The sequence below is a fragment of the Telmatherina bonti genome (assembly GCF_933228915.1).
Source record: "Telmatherina bonti genome assembly, chromosome: 18".
Taxonomy (NCBI): domain Eukaryota; kingdom Metazoa; phylum Chordata; class Actinopteri; order Atheriniformes; family Telmatherinidae; genus Telmatherina; species Telmatherina bonti.
This window is the reverse complement of record NC_136616.1, coordinates 31,638,934-31,658,399: the sequence shown is the minus strand read 5'-3', so window position 1 is coordinate 31,658,399 and position 19,466 is coordinate 31,638,934. Positions and strand designations below refer to the sequence as shown.

The window sequence follows — 19,466 nt, the reverse complement described above, 5'->3', positions numbered from 1 at the left end:
CGAATGGGCTGTGTTCCATGCCTCTTTTGTTGAGGCAGCCAGCCGGAGCTGTGGCCATAAAGGCATTGGTGCCTGTCATGCCAGTAATCCCAGAACAAATTGGTGGACACCAGCAATAAGGGATGCCGTCAAACTGAAGAAGGAGTCCTTTCAAGCCTTCTTGGCCTGTGGGACTCTGAAGGCAGCTGAAAGGTAGCAATAGGCTAAGCGGCATGCAGCTTCGACTGTCGCCAAGGCTAAAACTTAGCCATGGGAGGAGTTTGGTTAAGATTCAATTAAATGTTTCTGAATTTCATTTTGAGACAATCTCTGTTTCACAGTTTAACAAGTAACTTATTCCACAGCTGGAAGGTTCACAGCCAATCAGGATGCAGTGAAGTGCACCAGCAGCCAGTATCAATGTGTCTAAACTCCATTAAACTGGACAAACTGGTGAAGCTGTCCTTTCTTGGTGAATAACTCTTTATGCACCGCTGTCTGATGTTCACCGGTCAGGTGGATTAAACTCTCTAACTCTCACTGTTTCACTTGTGTCAATTAAGACTCCTAACTTTGATTTCACAAACTAAATATTTACCTGAAAATGGTTTCATTCCTCTGTGGAGACAGAAAATATGTATCTTGATGATGTTGAAGTGGAAAATGAAAATAAACAGAACAAATCTACTCTCAGGTGCTGTAGAGGTGCTACAAAAATCAGAACAGAAAAACAGAGGGAACAGCTACACATCTATATTAAAGAAAAAGACTGTATACAACAAACAAAAAGTGTGTAGTGCAAAAGAAGTTTTTATAGGTTGTCATAACATACCAAGGTGCTGGATGCTTATAAGTTGTGTTTAACAACATCACAAGCTCACTTGCAAAAGAATTAACAGAATAATACAGCATCATAAAAGCAGTTTTATACACTACTCCTTGGTTTTTATTTTTTTCTCTCTTCAGCTTCAGTTCTATGCAAGATGCACTTTAGCAAAGTGCAATTAATATGCAATTTATATAGAAAACCAATGGTTAGTGGCTTCACAGTCAGCTGTAAGTTGACATGATCTCCAACCAGTCAGTGCTGCTGAACTGATGAGTGTTTGGCAGTTTTCTGTGCTGCATTGTGTATTAACCAACCGCCTCTTCCCATGTAGGGAGGTGTCACTTATCAGTTATTTATATCATCCCGAAACTGATCAGGGCGAGTCGGGCTCTGCAGCGACTTGTCAGGTTGGGAAAAACATCTTTATGAAGCTGCATCTGAAAACAGACATGTTGGGTTCTGCATGTCCTGAAGCGAAATTTTACCACATATCTTTGCCCCAAGGTGATGTTTTACACCTCCACCCCAAGAGAAGACTTTTTTCTATTTGTTTTTATTTTCCACCTTATCATCATCAAGATAAATATTTTCTGTCTCCAGAGAAATTAAATCATTTTCAGATAAATATTTAGAATATTTGGTTTGTGAAATCAAAGTTAAGAGTCTCAATGGACACAAGTGAAACAGTGAGTTAGAGAGGTTAAAACCTGGCAGGTGAACGTCAGACAGCGGTGAAAAAAGCAGAGGTCTTCCCCTGAGAAAAACAGCTTCACCAGTTTGTCCAGTTTAAGGGAGTTAATACACTTTAATCGTGGCAGTTGGTGCACTTCACTGCATCCCGATTGGCTGTGAACCTTCCAGCTGTAGAATAAGTTACCTGTTAAACTGTGACAGAGAGATTGTCTCAAAATGAACTTTATTGTGTGTGGTCTGCCTGGGAGCCAGACCTGTACTGCGTTTAGTCACCCCTCCACCTGAGTTTGACTCCGCCTGTATGGTTGACTTGCTCTCTTCCGTGAACCCTAACCCTCTCAAAAATGCATTTCCTGGGATGTTCCTTTCCCTGTTACCTCCCACATATGGTCCCCTCCCCTGTTTGATTCAGGTGTGGCACAGGAAGATTTCACTTGCTTCACTAGCTCCTCTGCTATTGCGTTCTGTGTATCGGAGTCTTGTTGGTTAGGCTGATTGGCACTGCCTTGGGATATTGTGTTCCTTGGCTTGTTTATGTCCCTCTTCCTGCTTCGGATCTCCCTCTCTCTGATTCTTTTCCCTTCTTTTTTTATAGTGATGGCTTTTCTGATTCTGATATTGACGTGTGAGTGTTTTCCTTTCAGGATGTTTTATAACGAATGTTCTTCAACCCTGCATGGAGTGGCCGTTCGGATGTCTTAGATATTCCTGTATCTCTTTAAGCAGTTAGTTTTATTTTCTGGGCTTGTTTTGTTGTATTATTGCATCCCTGAATTGATGGATCAAAAGGGGGGATGTGGTGGAAATTATGCACATAGTGTAGTTTTAATATGTTACTCATTTATTAAGCTTTTTTTATGTAGTACAAAATATATATTCTGCATAGTTTAGAGTGGTTCAGAAAGTTTGCTTTAGTAGGTTCATGATGAATGAATGAAACTGAATGTTCTGTTCAAGAACCGTTTCAGCTTTGGCTGTTGCTATCTTCAAGCTGGCAGTTGTTTTGACTAGTGCTGCCAGGCAAAGGTTATTTGTGTATGCCTAAAGATGGCTGTAACACCCTTAGCAGGGGCTGAGCTCTCGAGACCTCTCGCTCGCAGGACACTCGCAGGACACACTCACCCCTCACCTTCTTGTGGTGGAGGGGTTTGTGTGTCCTGAAGATCCTAGCAGCTATGTTGTTGGGGGCTTTACGCCCCTGGTAGGGTCACCCATGGCAAACAGGTATCTAGAGGAGGGATCAGACTAAGTGCAGATCAAAGACCTCTAATATAATGTAGTGATCTTGGCCTTCCAGGATTAAAAGACATTCGAACTGGATTAAAAACAAGTTGTCTTTTATTTCTCTGCAGTAAAGACTGGTCCACACAGGGCGAGGAGGGCTGACCATTTGACCCCAAAGGAAAGACGACACACAGAGATTTACAACCTTTCTCTCTACAGCATTCCACAAAAGGGAGTAGAACATCTAACAATTTATGGTTGCAGGTCGGGGGATGCTGAGAGTCGCATCTGACCAAACCCTGGTTCTTGTCAAAAATGACACCTTTCATCAAAGTACTAGACTTCATGGCACCAGAACAACATCTCCCCTGACTGTGAAGGAGACTGAGAGAAATTCAAACTTCTTTCCCCAATTTAAGGGAACTTTAGATGCTTAACCTCATGATCTTATTCTTCAAGTGTCTAACTGATTTAACTTAGTCTAAATGACTGTGGTTAATTGTTTTGATTAAATTTCTTCTTTTCCATTATTTTATCTTGATATGTGATTTAATTCCTTGAACTGAGCACACACACATATTAATCATAAACACTGCATTAAATAATGGTTGATTATGTTTTCCAAGCTTCAGACTTCTCTTAAGCTACTAATTTGAATGAATAAAATGTGAGTGTCCCCTTTTTTTAGGATTACCCGATGAGGACGAGTCATGACAATTAATTAATCCACCTTTAATAAAAATACATGTAGCCAATCTTTTCATGTGTGAAAGTAATACTATAAAATGCTTTCCTTCCCCAGCAAACAAGGAATCTGCATAACTCTGAAAGAATTTGATTTGATGTGTATTGGAGTCAAACAAAGCAAAGAATTGAGGGTAATATGTTCTCACTGATGAGATGCAGAGGGAAGGAACTAGAGCTGACCTGATTGGATAAGGTTGGTCAGCCTCTGACAGAAGCAACTCATGATTGGCTGGAAGTTCGAAAGGCGGGTCTGTTTAAATTAGACTGGCAGACCGACTTCCTAAGCTTTTGTCTCCTCGTGAAGTTTCTTGCTTCTGTCTAAGCTTTTTCCCCCTTACTCTAAGTTTCTTTCTTGTCCTTAACTTTTGTCTTTAGTCTTTCGTTTTTTTTCTTTTTCGTTTTAATTATAAGCTTTTACCTCTCCGTTCTTCCAAACAGGAGAAAGTACAACAAGTGTTTATTTGTAACCAGTATTTTTCCTGAGATCAGTAATTAACTAGAACCGTAGCTCCAACTTTTTCCACTACGTCTTTACACGTAAAAGCTGGAGCTATCTATTTTTGGGACAATCTGGATCATCATCACGCCGCTCTGGAACTCCGCGGAACGGACCCAGAAACCCAGAGTAGCTACGTAGACCTACCTCTTCTGACGCTCCGGGGATCCAATCCCCCGGAAACACGCCGAATAGGGGACCAACCACCCACTTCGACCCACAATCCGGATTCAGCGTCCAAAGTAGGATCTGATAGCGCTCTGACATTTGTGATGTCCCAAACCAGTACATCAAATTCTAATTAAATAATTAAAATTGAATTCTTATCCAAATTTAGAATTATTGAACACGCTCTTATCAAGGATTTAAGGAAGATAATCATCCCGATTTATTTGCTTAATTCCAACCAGTTTCTTCCTGCTCCATCTCATTTAATTAATTTCAGCGTTCCTTATTAATGTCATAAATGAAATTCCATGCAGACAAATTCATTATACCATCTCAGCAATAACCTCTCCATCATTACTCATTTTCACTGCTGTATGTTTACCATCATTGTAAAAAATATGTATAATCAATTCATCCGTTCTTGTCATAATTTCTGAATGCACAATTTCTGGTTCATTCGTTCTTAGGGTTTACTCCTTTGAAGTGAGACTGTTTATTGAAATGAGAGTATTACAGGTGTCTCATCCACCTGAATTTTAAGTTAATTAAAAGTGATGAGTGGTGCTCCGAGGTAATTAATAGATTAATAATTTAATAATTTGTAGAGGCATATTCCGCTACAATAACTACGATCATGGGCAGAAATGTTCCTGTGCCCGGTCACAGGGGACCCCCTCTGAAGCCAGGCCTTGGGGTGGGGCAGGAAAGCGAGTATCTGGTGGCCAGGCCTTTGCCAGTGGGGCCCGGTTGGGCTCAGCCCGAAAGGGCTACATGGGCCCCAACTCCTGTGGGCTCACCATCTGTGGGAGGAGCCATAGGGGTTGGGTGCAATGTGAGCTGGGTGGCAGCTAGAGACTGGGACCCTGGAAATCCGATCCCCAACTACAGAAACTGGCTCTAGGGACATCGAATGTCACTCCTCTGGTGGGAAGGCACCTGAGCTTGTGTGTGAGGTTGAGCGGTTCTGGCTAGAGATAGTTGGACTCACCTCAACGCATGGCTTGGGCTCTGGAACCAGTACCCTCGTGAAGGGCTGGACCTTCTTCCACTCTGGAGTTGCTAATGGTAAGAGGTGCCGAGCAGGTGTGGGTATCCTCATTAGCCCCCAGCTTGTTGCCTGCACGTTGGGGTTTACCCCGGTTGACAAAAGGGTAGTTTCCCTCTGCCTCTGGGTGGGGGGACGGGCTCTGACTGTTGTCTGTGTTATGCACCGAACAGCAGTTCAGAGTACCCACCCTGATTTTGTAGTCCTATCATCGGACCTGCAGCCACATGCCTTGGACGTTCATGTGAAGAGAGGGGAAAAGCTGTCAACTGATCACCACCTGGTGGTGAGATGGCTCAGATGGTGGGGGAGGAAGCCAGTCAGATCTGTCAGGCCCAAACATGTTGTGAGGGTCTGCTGGGAACGTCTGGCTGAGTCCCCTGTCAGAGCGAGCTTCAACTCCCACCTTCAGCAGAGCTTCAACCATGTCCCGAGTGAGGCTTGGGACATTGAGTCCGAGTGGGCTGTGTTCCGTGCCTCTTTTGTTGAGGCAGCCAGCCGGAGCTGTGGCCGTAAAGGCATTGGTGCCTGTCATGGCAGTATTCCCAGAACACAGTTGTTGACACCAGCAATAAGGGATGCCGTCAAACTGAAGAAGGAGTCCTTTCAAGCCTTCTTGGCCTGTGGGACTCTGAAGGCAGCTGAAAGGTAGCAATAGGCTAAGCAGCATGCAACTTCGGCTGTCGCCAAGGCTAAAACTTAGCCATGGGAGGAGTTTGGCGAGGCCATGGAAAATGACTTCCGGGCAGTCTCGAGGCAATTCTGGTCCACCATCCCGCGACTCAGGACTCAGGGGAATGTCCAGAGGGCCCAGCACAGGATCACCCTGAGGCTGAGACAACAGAGGCAGGCCTGGTTCTATAGGCTGAGACGATGGGGGTATGCTCGGCTTGGGGGTGGCACCCCGGAAGCGGACATGATAGGAACTGTACCTAGGTGGAAAGCCCAGAGGCTGGCATAACAGCAGCCGAGTCTCTTGAAGGCTGGCAGAAACTAAGGGTGGAGGTGGAGGGACCACCTCAGAAGCTGGGACAGCTGGGGCAGAGGAGGAGTGACAGAGGAGGATCGACCTCCTTGGACGCTGGAGCAGGCAAGGATGGAAGAGGAGCAAACCAGGGGACAGAAGAGGATGCCAATAGTTTGTTCATGTCTCTGCTGACGGCACTTGGATGGTCCTCTTTTTTCTCTTCTGCTGGGTCTGACTTAGCTGGTTCATTCTGTCAAGGTTCTACAAAGATTTGGAATCCGATTGCAGGACAGAGACACAGGAGGCAGACCAAATGCAGGAACTAGGTGTAATCCTTAAAACCAAACTGAACAGAAAACAGGGCAGATAAAACAGGTGACTACAGACAAACTAACATAATAAATGAGCAACTGCAAACATAACCCAAGGGATATAAATAAGGGTTTGGATCTAATTCAAGATTAGATGCAATCAGTTGGTTTCTGTTCGCCATACTCTTTAGAAATTAGCTTGAATTGATGTGTCTGTAAAGTGCCCAGAGACAATATAGTTGTGAAGTGATGATTTACAAATAAAGCTGAATTAAATTAAATATACAGAGGACTGATGCAAAAACTGGTGAAATGAATTGGAAAATCAAAACCAGATGAGCTAAGTAACAGGAAGCAAAACGGGCAACAATACATAGAGGACCTAGACTACAAAATAAAACAGGAAACCAGGAACGAAAGAGACAACACCAATATTACACCAGTTAATAGTTTTGCTGTCCAGTTACTGTGCTGGTTTAACTAATCATCATATTTACATCTAATATAGAAATAAATTAATGCTGCAGTCAGTTCAGTTATGAGAGAAATATAAAGTTTATTATTTTTTATTAATTAATATGCAATTTATATAGAAAACCAACAGTTAGTGGCTTCACAGTCAGCTGTAAGTTGACATGATCTCCAAGCAGTCAGTGCTGCTGAATTGATGAGTGTTTGGCAGTTTTCTGTGCTGCATTGTGTATTAACCAACCGCCTCTTCCCATGTAGGGAGGTGTCATTTATCAGTTATTTATATCATCCCGAAACTGATCAGGGCAAGTCAGGCTCTGCAGCGACTTGTCAGGTTGGGAAAAACATCTTTATGAAGCTGCATCTGAAAACAGACATGTTGGGTTCTGCATGTCCCGAAGCGAAATTTTACCACATATCTTTGCCCCAAGGTGATTTTTTTTACACCTCCACCCCAAGAGAAGACTTTTTTCTATTTGTTTTTATTTTCCACCTTAACATCATCAAGATAAATATTTTCTGTCTCCAGAGAAATTAAGCCATTTTCAGATAAATATTTAGAATATTTGGTTTGTGAAATCAAAGTTAAGAGTCTCAATAGACACAAGTGAAACAGTGAGTTAGAGAGGTTAAACCTGGCAGGTGAACGTCAGATAGCGGTGAATAAAGCAGAGTTATTCCCCTGAGAAAAACAGCTTCACCAGTTTGTCCAGTTTAAGGGAGTTAATACACTTTAATCGTGGCAGTTGGTGCACTTCACTGCATCCCGATTGGCTGTGAACCTTCCAGCTGTAGAATAAGTTACCTGTTAAACTCTGACAGAAAGATTGTCTCCAAATGAACTTTAGACACATTTCAATGAGTTTTTGTTTTACTTTAATTTTAAAAAGAATCTTTAGCCAACAAACTTCATTTACAGATACAAACAGATCCAACTTTATTCAGTCAGTCTGACTGGAAGTCCGATTTTCTGCTGCTCAGATGCTAAAATGACTGATTTTATTTAAAACATTTTACATCCAAATCACACAGAGAAAAACATCAAACTGTTTACCATCAAATATTTACAAGAAAATCAACAAATCTTTAAAGTTCAGAGGAAGAAACTAACTTTAAGTCAAAAAATGTTAAAACAATCACATTTCTCAGAACTGAACTGACTGCCGCTGTAATTTATTTCTACATTGGATATGAAGATGATCAGTCAGTTAAACCAGCACAGTAACAAGAGAATAAAACAATTAACCAGATTGATCAAACATGATAAAAATTAGCAGGTTTTCATCATTTAACAAATAAAAATATAACATACAATGGAGCTGTAAAAATCTTCCATAAAACAAAGAACTTCCATCATGATCATATTTGGAGAAAATCTACAATCCAGAATTGTAGAAACTTGATCAATTTAATAAATCTTGTATGAAGGGTTTCAGAGGATTTTCATCTCCATCTCTGTGAAGAGATGAAGAAATGACAGAAGGGCAGCAGATGAAGCTGCTTCATTATTTTACATTTTTCTGTGAAAGAGGTAAGATTTGGAGTGAACATGTTCACCTGATATCTGAAACTTCAGCTTTTAAAGGAACATTTAGATGGTTGTTGCATTTGTTGCAGAAACATGTTTTATTATAACTTGATCTGACTTGGATTAGTTTCTATTTGTTTTTCTTTCCTTTGTTTCAGTCTTGTAAATCAACTTTATAATCTGCATGCTCCTTCCAACCATTTCCTGAGTAAATATCAGGGTCCTTAATCGGAGCTGAACACAAACCTGCTCTTTGATGATGGTTTTACTGTTTGACTCTAAGCTGAGCGGTGGCTCCATAAACTCAAAACCGAAGTCCAGCATGTAGCCCCTGAGTGAATGTGGTCTGGACTCTGTGGAGGAGAGTCATGGTTTCAGAGACGCTGTAGAAAGACAGAAAACCTGCTCTGTGATCCAGATACACTCCTACTCTGGAGGAAGGAGGACCTGAGACTGCAGTTTGGACTTGGTTGTGAAAAAATGTGTAACGGCTTGTTTCACAACATAATGACCAGGATTTGTCATTGAAACCAAATAAACATCCGTGTATGTTTCCTGATCTTCTGATACTCTTGTAGGCGACTGCTATATGAACTCTTCCTCCACTCACCTCCCAGTAACAACGTCCAGTCAGACTCTCTCTGCTCAGAACCTGATAATAAGAATCAAATCTTTCAGGATGACGAGAATAAGGTTGCTGTTGAGTCATTAATCTTGCTTTTCTTTTCCCCTCAGATAATAACAGATATGTGTTTGCTGTGTTTGGATCCAGTGTGATTTTTGTTGTATATTTCAGGAAGTCAGCTCTGCTCTTTGGTTCTGGTTCAGACAGTAAAACCTCCACATCAGTGAGGGCCAGTGAGATGTTTGTCCATGTCTCTGTCAGGATGTCCTGTAGTTTATCTCTGGTCTCTGACACAGCTGCTGTCACATCCTCAAAGTATCTGAGAGGACGAATATTGATGTTGGATGAGTGTGTAGACTGACTGAGTGCTGACAGAGAGGGGTAGTTGTGTAGAAACTGGCTGTGATCCTCTGTGTGTGAGAGCTTCTCCAGCTCGCTGTCTTTCCTCTTCAGCTCAGTGATCTCCTGCTCCAGCTTCTCCTGAAGCTCTTTGACTCGACTCACTTCAGTTTCCTGCTGGGATCTGATCTGCTGCTTCACATCAGAGCTTCTTTTCTGGATGAGACGGATCAGCTGAGTGAAGATCTTCTCACTGTCCTCCACTGCTTCATCAGCGGAGACATTGATGGCCTCCACCTCCTGTTGAAGCAGCTTCACATCTTTCTCTCCGTCCTGGATTCTCTGCTGGATTTCTTGTCGACTCACCTCCAGCTCCTTCTGCTTCTCAGCTCTTTCTGCTGCAGCTGACATTTGTTCGTAGTGTTTTTCTAAAATCTTCATCACCTCATCATGACGAGAACAGACGCGCTGCTGGAGATTCTTGGAGGGGTCCACCAGCTTGTGTTTCTTCAAATGAGCCACATCATAATGAGATTGGAGGTGTTTCCTACAATAAGAGGCTCGACATACCAGACAGGACTTGATGGCTTTCAGCTTCCTCCCAGTACAGACATCACAGGCCACATCTTCAGGTCCAGCATAGCAGTGATCAGCTGGAGCAGCTTGGAGTCCAGTCTTCTTCATCTCCTCCACTACCTCTGCTAACATGATGTTTTTCTTCAGGCCAGGTCTCGGTTTGAATATTTTCCTGCACTGAGGACAGCTGTGGATTCCTCTCTGATCCTCTCCATCCCAGTGGGTTTTAATACAGTCCATACAGCAGCTGTGTCCACAGGGAATAGTCACAGGATCTTTCAGGAGATCCCCACAGATGGAGCACGAGAATTTCCTTGAATCCATCCAAACTCTTTTCTGAGCCATTTTACCTCTCCACAAGTCAGTGTCTCAACAGTTTCACTTCTTTGAAAACCAAGTCTCAGAGCCAAACCAAAGTCCTCCTCTTCCTCACTCTGTCTTGTCAGCTCTGTTTGCAGCACAGAGATCACACTGAACCCTCAACTGGCAGATATGTGGATCGTGGGGGAGGAACCTAAAACCAGTCCAACTGAAGGGAGCGGCAGTCAGTGGTGTTTTCATGCAGGTAAATCAGGCAGTTGCAGTAAACATGAAGCTTTTCCCAACTGTTTCAACTTCATGTTTATGTTAAATCAACAAACAACTATTTCTTTGTGTTTTTATAAAATGTTTAAAGGAAGATAATAATAATAAAATATTTATTATTAATGTAGTGGAGGGCTGCACGGTGGCGCAGTGGTTAGCACTGTGGCCTCACAGCAAGAAGGTTGCTGGTTCGATCCTTGGCTGGTTTGGTCAGTGGCCTTTTTGTGTGGAGTTTGCATGTTCTCCCTGTGTATGCGTGGGTTCTCTCCAGCTTCCTCCCACCATCCAAAGACATGCATGATAGGTTAATTGGTCACTCTAAATTGCCCCTAGGTGTGAGCGTGAGAGTGGTTGTTCATCTCTCTGTGTGTGGCCCTGCGATGGACTGGCGAGCTGTCCAGGGTGTACCCTGCCTGTCGCCCAAAGCCGGCTGGGACCCGCGACCCTGAATTGGAATAAGCGGTTCAGATAATGAATGAATGAATGAATAATGTAGTGAAAAGAACATACATTTTGCTGTATTTTATTACTACTATTGATTCCATTATTTTGCAGTGACATCAGTCAAGTAAGGTGAATGTTGTTTCTAGACATCTTCATTTGCCTTGCAAATCTTTACACAAATACCTAAGTAAATACACATATGCTGACACAGACCTCTCATTGTTTCATTAAACTTCATTGTGACTTCCTGTTTTAAGATTTTTCAATCTTTTTCTTCAGTTTTCACATTAGGGCAATCTTTGAACTGCATGTCTAATTCAGGATATCTGTGTGTAATTTATATCTGCAGATGACAGTAGAGCTTCATCCATATACATACTGTACTGGTCTCCAGCATGTATTATCAGGATGTAAAGTGATGTTGTGTCAGGGCTCTTCAGGTGCCACCATGATCAGGTCCTGACAAAACTTACCGAGATCTTGCAGAGCCCTTGGATAACAGCAAACTACACGGTGACACATGAAAGTCAAGTGGGTTCAGGAAGACAGGCAACACACACCAACCTCCACAGCTAGACTGAGAAACAAAGTCAGGCCAGGAGTCAAACTTACTTAGGCCACCCTAACTCATATACTGCATGCATAAGCTCACACTCATATTGTGTATGTACACACACATCTGGGCTCTTTATTCAGCAAAGCTCATTATTTATTTGGCATCAAAATGAGTGATCTGCTCATAGGACAACAGATCACAATTTTATAGATTTCAGGAGATGTGTATTTCTTACAGAGGTCTTTTGTATACTAAAGGCACAAACAATGGTTCACTACAGTTTTTCCAAGCATAGATAAGCATGGCTTATCTTGGTTTTCTCAGTTGGGTGTCTGATTAACTAAGTCATGAATTAATCAAGTAGAAACAATAAGAAATTTAAAAAAGGGAATAAATTTTCTCAACATTTCCCTTCTTTTTCTTATAATAAAATATAAATGTATTTTATAGTAATAACACAATAGCAGCCATAAAGCATCAAATAATGAAATTCACAAAGATTCAATGATCATCATCATAATGCATGACCAAAATGGACAGCTTTTTATGAGGAGTACAGGCACTGAAAACATTTTAAAACTGAGAATTGATTCATCACACAACCGAGGTATCATTGGAGTCATCTGAGGAACTGTCACATAGTCCTGGAGAAGGGGGGACAATGAGAACTGGGAAATTGCATTGGGATGTTTGTGGGATTGTGGGATGATAGTGGGCGTTTCTGTTGTCAACGACATGTGAGAGGAGACATAACAATTGGTCTTGTGTTGGCCACAAAATGAGTGTGCCAGTACCAAAGGTTTAATGTGTAGGGGCTTGAATGGTTAAGCTTCATTTCCAAGATGGACAGCCATGTCACATCCCGTTTGGTGTTCATGCCAGAATCATGAGGTTGAATATCAGGATGTACAAAAAGGGCCAAAATCAGGATCAACATCAGAGCTATTTGCATGCAGGAAATGATTATCATGACAGATCTGACCCCAGTGGAGTCTTTGTGGTTTGATATGCTTCCTGGTGGAGAGGGGCAAGGGTCTGTTGCACAGAACAGAGATAGTCTAGTGACACACGCAACTCAAATGCCCTAAAGCGGGCTGTTTGTGGCTCCAAAGGCAAGCACATTCAGCTCAATCAGCCCTCTTCCCCACACCCTGAAGCGTACGGGTGGGAGTAACTTTCTCACTGCTTTGTTCCGCGATTAGTGGAACAGTTTATTGCTCAGAGTCCATCAGGTGGGGCTGATGTACATCAGAGGAGAGGTTGCCTTTTGGTTCAGGAACCTGTCTGCAGTGGCTGGCATGAAACCAGATTGCTCTCTCTGCCACTTTCACAGCTGTGTGTGTGGTCAGTAACACCTGGAATGGACCTCGCCACCTCCTGGAGTTCCATAGTCTTCTCCTGAAGTCTTTCATCAACAACCAGTGTCCTGGTTTGAATCCAGTGTTCTGGATTCGTGAATGAAGTGAAGCGTCTGCTGAGTCAGGGAGAGCTGCTCTCGTGTGTCCCAAGGCAGCCTCACACTTGTGGTCTTCACCATCACAGTTGTGTTCTTCACTACGATCAGGGTTTGGTGGCAGCTTGGCTGGATTCAAAACAGTACATTGTTTTACAGTGATGTTAGGCATTTCAAGAGGGATGGAGTTATACCTGAGCCATCTGGCTGTGGAGAGGTGAGAAGTTTTCTGCTCAAGCTGGATGAGAGAAACAGTATCAGGTCATCAACATATTGAAAAGTGCGGTGCCAGGGGTTAGATTTAGGGATTCAAGACTTTGCTTTAGAGCAGCATTGTAAATGCAGGGGATTTCACACTCTCCCTGACAGAGTCAGGTCCAAGTTTTTCCCTCAAAAGTAAATGCAAACCAAAACTGGCTCTCAGGGTGAACAGGCACTCCCTCTCAACTCTACCCTTTCACACTCTACCAGTGAAAGATGCCTTGTGTTACCACCACTACGTGGGACTAAATCTCTAGCTAGACTCTTTTCTACCCTTGTCCCATGATGGTGGAATGACCTTCCAAACTCTCCAATCTGCGGAGTCCTTGTCTACTTTTAGAAGCAAGCTGAAGACTCAGCTCTTCAAGGAGCACTTCTGCACTTCGTTTAACTATATTTGTTAGAGGAGTTGGAGAACTGAGCCCAATTCTTTGCAACAAATATTGTGGTATTTATTCTTTGCATTTTAACATAGGGAATATTGTTGGGTGGAAAGAAAAATAAAACAAAACAAGCAAAAAGAAGCCTGTAGCACTACATGTCAACACCTGCATCCTACTGGACTCCAGCAGTCCAATAGCACCTTCCCATGATGTCCTCTACTGTTTGATTTTGTGCTTGTGTTGTTCTTACTCTCATATGTAAGTAACTTTGGATAAAACATCTGCTAAATGACTGTAGAACAGAATAGAATAGAATAGAATAGAATAGAATAGAATAGAATAGAATAGAATAGAATAGAATAGAATAGAATAGAATAGAATAGAATAGAATTGAATTTAGAGATCCACTACTGAAAATAACTGGCATTTGGTGGCACCTGAGAATAAATTGTATGGGGATTTGGCACAATGGTTGAATTGCTGCATTACCACTTTACAGATCTTGGATAAAACACCATTCCTCTAGTTCACCTTTGTCAGGAAACAAAGCTGAACAGACAGTTGAGTTGTCGCATGGAATAATGACTCCTGTCTTTACCATGGAGTCAAACACATTTTTAATGCTAGCTATAGCCCCAGGTTTGAAAGGATAATTGCGTTGACAAGGTCTGCAATCACATTTTAGGGTAATAACGACAGGCTTACAGTTGAGACCTTCATATTTTTTTTCTGGGGTCAGAGATTTGAAGGGATATCCCGTAATGAGGGGATGGCTGCTGCCTGTTCCTCAGGCAGGAAGCTGTGAGAGAAAGTGACAGCAGTCATGGAAACCAGTTTCACTGATTTGCATGAATGTGCAGGACTGAAAAGTAACACACCTTCAGGTAAGGAGAAAACCAAAATTTTGGATCAGGAGTGGGTTTGCCAGTCCTGACCATCACGATGTTGTTTTACAAAAGGACCCAGGTCTTGTCACTTTGAAATGGATGGCTTTGCTCGAGGCAAATGAGGAAGTGATCAACAAACATAAAAAACATCACTCTGCAGGGTTAATGGCTGTAGCAGCCATTTCAGAATTGTAAAAACAGAGGTTAAAGCCAAAACCTCATGAGTAACATAGAACATTTTTCTTCGTATGACTGATCTGACCCAAAGGAGACATAAGCTATGCAATGGAGGTCATTGTGTGAAATAAAGTCAGTGTCATCACTAGAGAGAAGGTCAGGAGCTAGATTTATTAAGTGTGGGCCGTAGTTGTGGTGGCCCTGATTAGGGCCTTGCTGGTCCCCCAGGGGCATCCCATATGGGACATGTTGGGAAGGAAAGATGAGGACATGCAGGAGCGAATGGATAAAGTTGCAGATGAAATGTAAGAGAGTAGAGGTGGGGGTGAGGTGTGTATGGGTAGAGTGGAGGTTGGGTGGGGGGATTGTGCAATGGGGTGTGTATGAATAAAGGGGGAGTATGCAAGTAGGGTGTAGAGGTGGAGGGACGGGGTAGGAGGTGTGGGCACATATAGGAGGTAGTGTATGAATGGAGACTGAAAGGTGAGCTGAGGTGCATGTGTGTGTGTAGGGAGGAATGGGTGATTTGAGGTGTGGTGGGGATGTTTGTGGGACGGGGTGTGTGTACTGATAAATAAGAGAGCGTGTGAACTGGGGGTGAGAAGGGGGATGCGTATCGAGGTGTGTAGAGAGAGAGCATGTGAGGGGAGTTGTGTTAAATGGAATGTATATGTGCATTGGTGAGTATGTGAGCAGGGGCAGGGGGGGTAGGGAAGTGTGAAATGAAGCATGTATATATATATATATATATATATATATATATTTTAAACTCCTCCACTTGAGGCAGGACCTGACCCCCGACCCGGAGAGGGCAATCCACCCTATTCCGGCTGAGGACCATGGTCTCAGATTTTGAGGTGCTGATTCTCATCCCAGCCGCTTCACACTCGGCCGCGAATCGCTCAAGCTAGAGCTGGAGATCACGACCAGATGAAGCCAACAGGACCACATCATCCGCAAAAAGCAGGGACCCAATCCTGAGGCCACCAAGTCGGATCCCCTCAACACCTCGGCTGCGCCTAGAAATTCTGTCCATATAAGTTATGAACAGAATCGGTGATAAAGGTGATACCCCAGAGAGGGTATAGAGCTGGTCCACTGTTCCGCGACCAGGACGAAAACCACACTGCTCCTCCTCAATCCGGGATTCGACTATCCGGCGGACCCTCCTCTCCAGGACCCCTGAATAGACCTTACCAGGGAGGCTGAGGAGTGTGATTCCCCTGTAATTGGAACACACCCTCCGGTCCCCCTTCTTAAAAAGGGGGACCACCACCCCAGTCTGCCAATCCAGCGGTACTGCCCCCGATGTCCACGCGATGCTGCAGAGGCGTGTCAGCCAGGACAGCCCCACAGCATCCAGAGCCTTAAGGAACTCCGGGCGGATCTCATCCACCCCCGGGGCCTTGCCGCCAAGGAGCTTTTTGACCACCTCAGCGACTTCAGCCCCAGAGATAGGAGAGTCCACCCCTGAGTCCACCAGCTCTGCTCCCTCATGGGAAGACGTGTTGGTAGGATTGAGGAGGTCTTCGAAGTATTCCCTCCACCGACCCACTACGTCCCGAGTTGAGGTCAGCAGCTCCCCACCTCCACTGTACACAGTATTGATGGAGCACTGTTTCCCCCTCCTGAGCCGCCGGATGGTGGACCAGAATCTCCTCGAAGCCGTCTGGAAGTCTTTCTCCATGGCCTCGCCGAACTCCTCCCATGCCCGAATTTTTGCCTCGGCAACAGCCGAAGCCGCATGCCGCTTAGCCCGCCGGTACCCATCAGCTGCCTCCAGAGTCCCACAGGCCAAGAAGGCTCGATAGGACTCCTTCTTCAGCTTGACGGCATCCCTCACTGCTGGTGTCCACCAACGAGTCCTGGGATTACCGCCACGACAGGCACCAACTACCTTACAGCCACAGCTCCGGCTGGCCGCCTCAGCAATAGAGGCACGGAACACAGCCCATTCGGACTCAATGTCCCCTGCCTCACTCGGGACATGTTCGAAGCTCTGCTGAAGGTGGGAGTTGAAGCTCGCTCTGACAGGGGACTCAGCCAGACGTTCCCAGCAGACCCTCACAACACGTTTGGGCCTGCCAGCTCTGACCGGCTTCCTCCCCCACCATCTGAGCCAACTCACCACCAGGTGGTGATCAGTTGACAGCCCCGCCCCCCTCTTCACCCGAGTGTCCAAGGCATGTGGCCGCAGATCCAACGATACGACTACAAAGTCGATCATTGAACTGCGGCCCAGGGAATCCTGATGCCAGGTGTACATATGGACACTCTTATGCTGGAACATGGTGTTCGTTATGGACAATCCATGACGAGCACAGAAGTCCAATAACAAAACACCATTTGGGTTAAGAGGGGGGGGGACCATGCCTCCCAATCACTCCCCTCCAGGTCTCACTGTCATTGCCCACGTGAGCATTGAAGTCCCCCAGCAGAACAATGGAGTCCCCAGAAGGAGCACCCTCCAGCACTCCCTCCAAGGACTCCAGAAAGGGTGGGTACTCTGAACTGCTGTTCGGTGCATAAGCACAGACAACAGTCAAGAGCCGTCCCCCCCACCCGGAGGCGGAGGGAAACTACCCTTTCATCCCCCGGGGTAAACCCCAACGTGCAGGCACCAAGCTGGGGGCTGATGAGAATGCCCACACCTGCTCGGCGCCTCTCACCATGAGCAACTCCAGAGTGGAAGAAGGTCCAGCCCCTCTCAAGGGTACTGGTTCCAGAGCCCAAGCCATGCGTCGAGGTGAGTCCAACTATATCTAGTCGGAACCGCTCAACCTCGCGCACAAGCTCAGGCTCCTTCCCCACCAGAGAGGTGATGTTCCACGTCCCTAGAGCCAGCTTCTGCAGCCGGGGATCGGACCGCCAGGGTCCCCGCCCCTTGCTGCCGCCCAGCTCACATTGCACCCGACCCCTACGGCTCCTCCCGCAGATGGTGAGCCCATGGGAGGTGGGGCCCATGTAACCCTTTCGGGCTGAGCCCGACCGGGCCCCATGGGCGAAGGCCCGGCCACCAGAAGCTCGCTCTCGTACCCCGCCTCCAGGCCTGGCTCCAGAGGGGGGTCCCGATAACCCGCGTCCGGGCAAGGGAACATTCATGCCCAGGTTAGTCGTCATCATAGGGGTCTATGAGCCGTGCTTGGTCTGGTCCCTCCCCTAGACACCTGTTTGCCATGGGTGACCCTACCAGGGGCATAAAGCCCCCGACAACATAGCTGCTAGGATCTTCGGGACGCACAAACCCCTCCACCACGATAAGGTGACGGTTCAGGGAGAGGATACAGGCGGCTGAAATGAGTTTCCTCCGCAGGGTGGCCGGGCTCTCCCTTAGAGATAGGGTGAGGAGCTCGGTCATCCGGGAGGGGCTCAGAGTAGAGCCGCTGCTCCTTCGCATCGAGAGGAACCAGTTGAGGTGGCTCGGGCATCTGGTCAGGATGCCTCCTGGACGCCTCCCTGGTGAGGTGTTCCAGGTACGTCCCTCTGGGAGGAGACCCCGGGGAAGACCCAGGACACGCTGGAGGGATTACATCTCTCAGCTGGCCTGGGAACGCCTCGGGATCCCCCCCGCAGAGTTGGCAAATGTGGCTGGGGAGAGGGAAGTCTGGGCTTCCCTGCTTAGGCTGCTGCCCCCGCGACCCGACCCCGGATAGGCGGCAGAAGATGGATGGATGGATGGATATATATATATATATATATATATATATATACAACAGCTGATCCAAGAGGAGGTTCGGACAGGGGTGGAGGAAACCTGTTGCAGTCTGATTGTAGGTTTGCGGCAGCAGGGTGCATGAACCCAATTGAAAGAGATAGTTGACAGGAGGATATCCTGAACAGAGTTATGAAGATTTGAGCCACACCAGATCAAGTTTCTCATTCAGTCTGTGTATGATGTACTCCCAAGCCATATCAGAGATCATAAGTGAATGGATATTCACCAGCAAATGCCAAAACCCAACAAGGCAAGTCATTGCCTTTGTTAGAGTTGGGGACTCGTGGTGACTGGGAGGGGGGTCTTCACTGAGAACGGGTGAGTGGTGAGGACACTGAGCTGCGCTGACTCCACCCACAATTTAGAGAAGGTTTGCTAATGAGTCCAAAAAATAGCTCAGGTTTTGTGGTTTCGGCGAAAAAACTTCATAATCACAATTTAAATACAACTGAGAACATTTTCAAAAAGCTCAAAAGAACAATAGGAGTTGGTCTTTAACCTGATGGTTGTGACAACTTCCATCTGAAAAACAGCCTGATTTGTTTTGAAATTTCTTTTGAATAATGTATTTACATTTCTGTCACAAAACTCTTTATCAGTGGGTCGCTGTCCTGCCCAGACAAGTTTACTTTCCTCAGTTGGTGTCAAATGTAGCTGACCCAAAAAACAAAAAAGAAGGAAAATAAATATTTTGAAGGATTTTGGTGGTAAAATTTCAGCCAATTTAAAAGAATAATAGTCAAATTAACAGTTTAAATCTAAATAACTGAACAGTACAGTGTTACAAAATCTTTCACTGTTCATTTGATTATTCAACATTAATTTTTATGAAGGTTTAAGCATTTTTCACTTTGAATGTTTGACTAATAAATATGTAAAAAAAAACAAAATGCTTCCAATGCAGAATCTGCAGGCTTTACTTGATTTCACTACTGGTTTTTGTTTCCATCTAATAGTTATTAGGTGGCACTTCAGATGACAAAACCTGTATCAAAAAATCCTCCTCT

At 44.9% G+C, this 19,466-nt stretch overlaps 2 protein-coding genes across 2 annotated transcripts in view; both read right to left on the bottom strand.

Moving 5' to 3' along the window:
- Positions 1–8,762: 8,762 nt before the first annotated feature.
- Positions 8,763–10,322, bottom strand: LOC306769277 (tripartite motif-containing protein 16-like; the record flags this gene model as incomplete). Its single annotated transcript, XM_079257843.1, has 1 exon — positions 8,763–10,322. The coding sequence occupies one exon, from the start codon at positions 10,320–10,322 to the stop codon at positions 8,763–8,765; it is 1,560 nt and encodes a 519-aa protein (XP_079113969.1).
- A 118-nt stretch (positions 10,323–10,440) lies between these two features.
- Positions 10,441–19,466, bottom strand: part of LOC306769276 (tripartite motif-containing protein 16-like) — a gene marked incomplete at both ends in the record, with an annotated part of 45,106 nt that continues 36,080 nt past the window's right edge. The window contains 2 exons of the mRNA XM_079257842.1: positions 10,441–10,446; positions 11,501–11,517. Coding sequence (XP_079113968.1) covers positions 10,441–10,446; positions 11,501–11,517 — 23 coding nt within the window. The remainder of the gene's footprint in view (positions 10,447–11,500; positions 11,518–19,466) is intronic.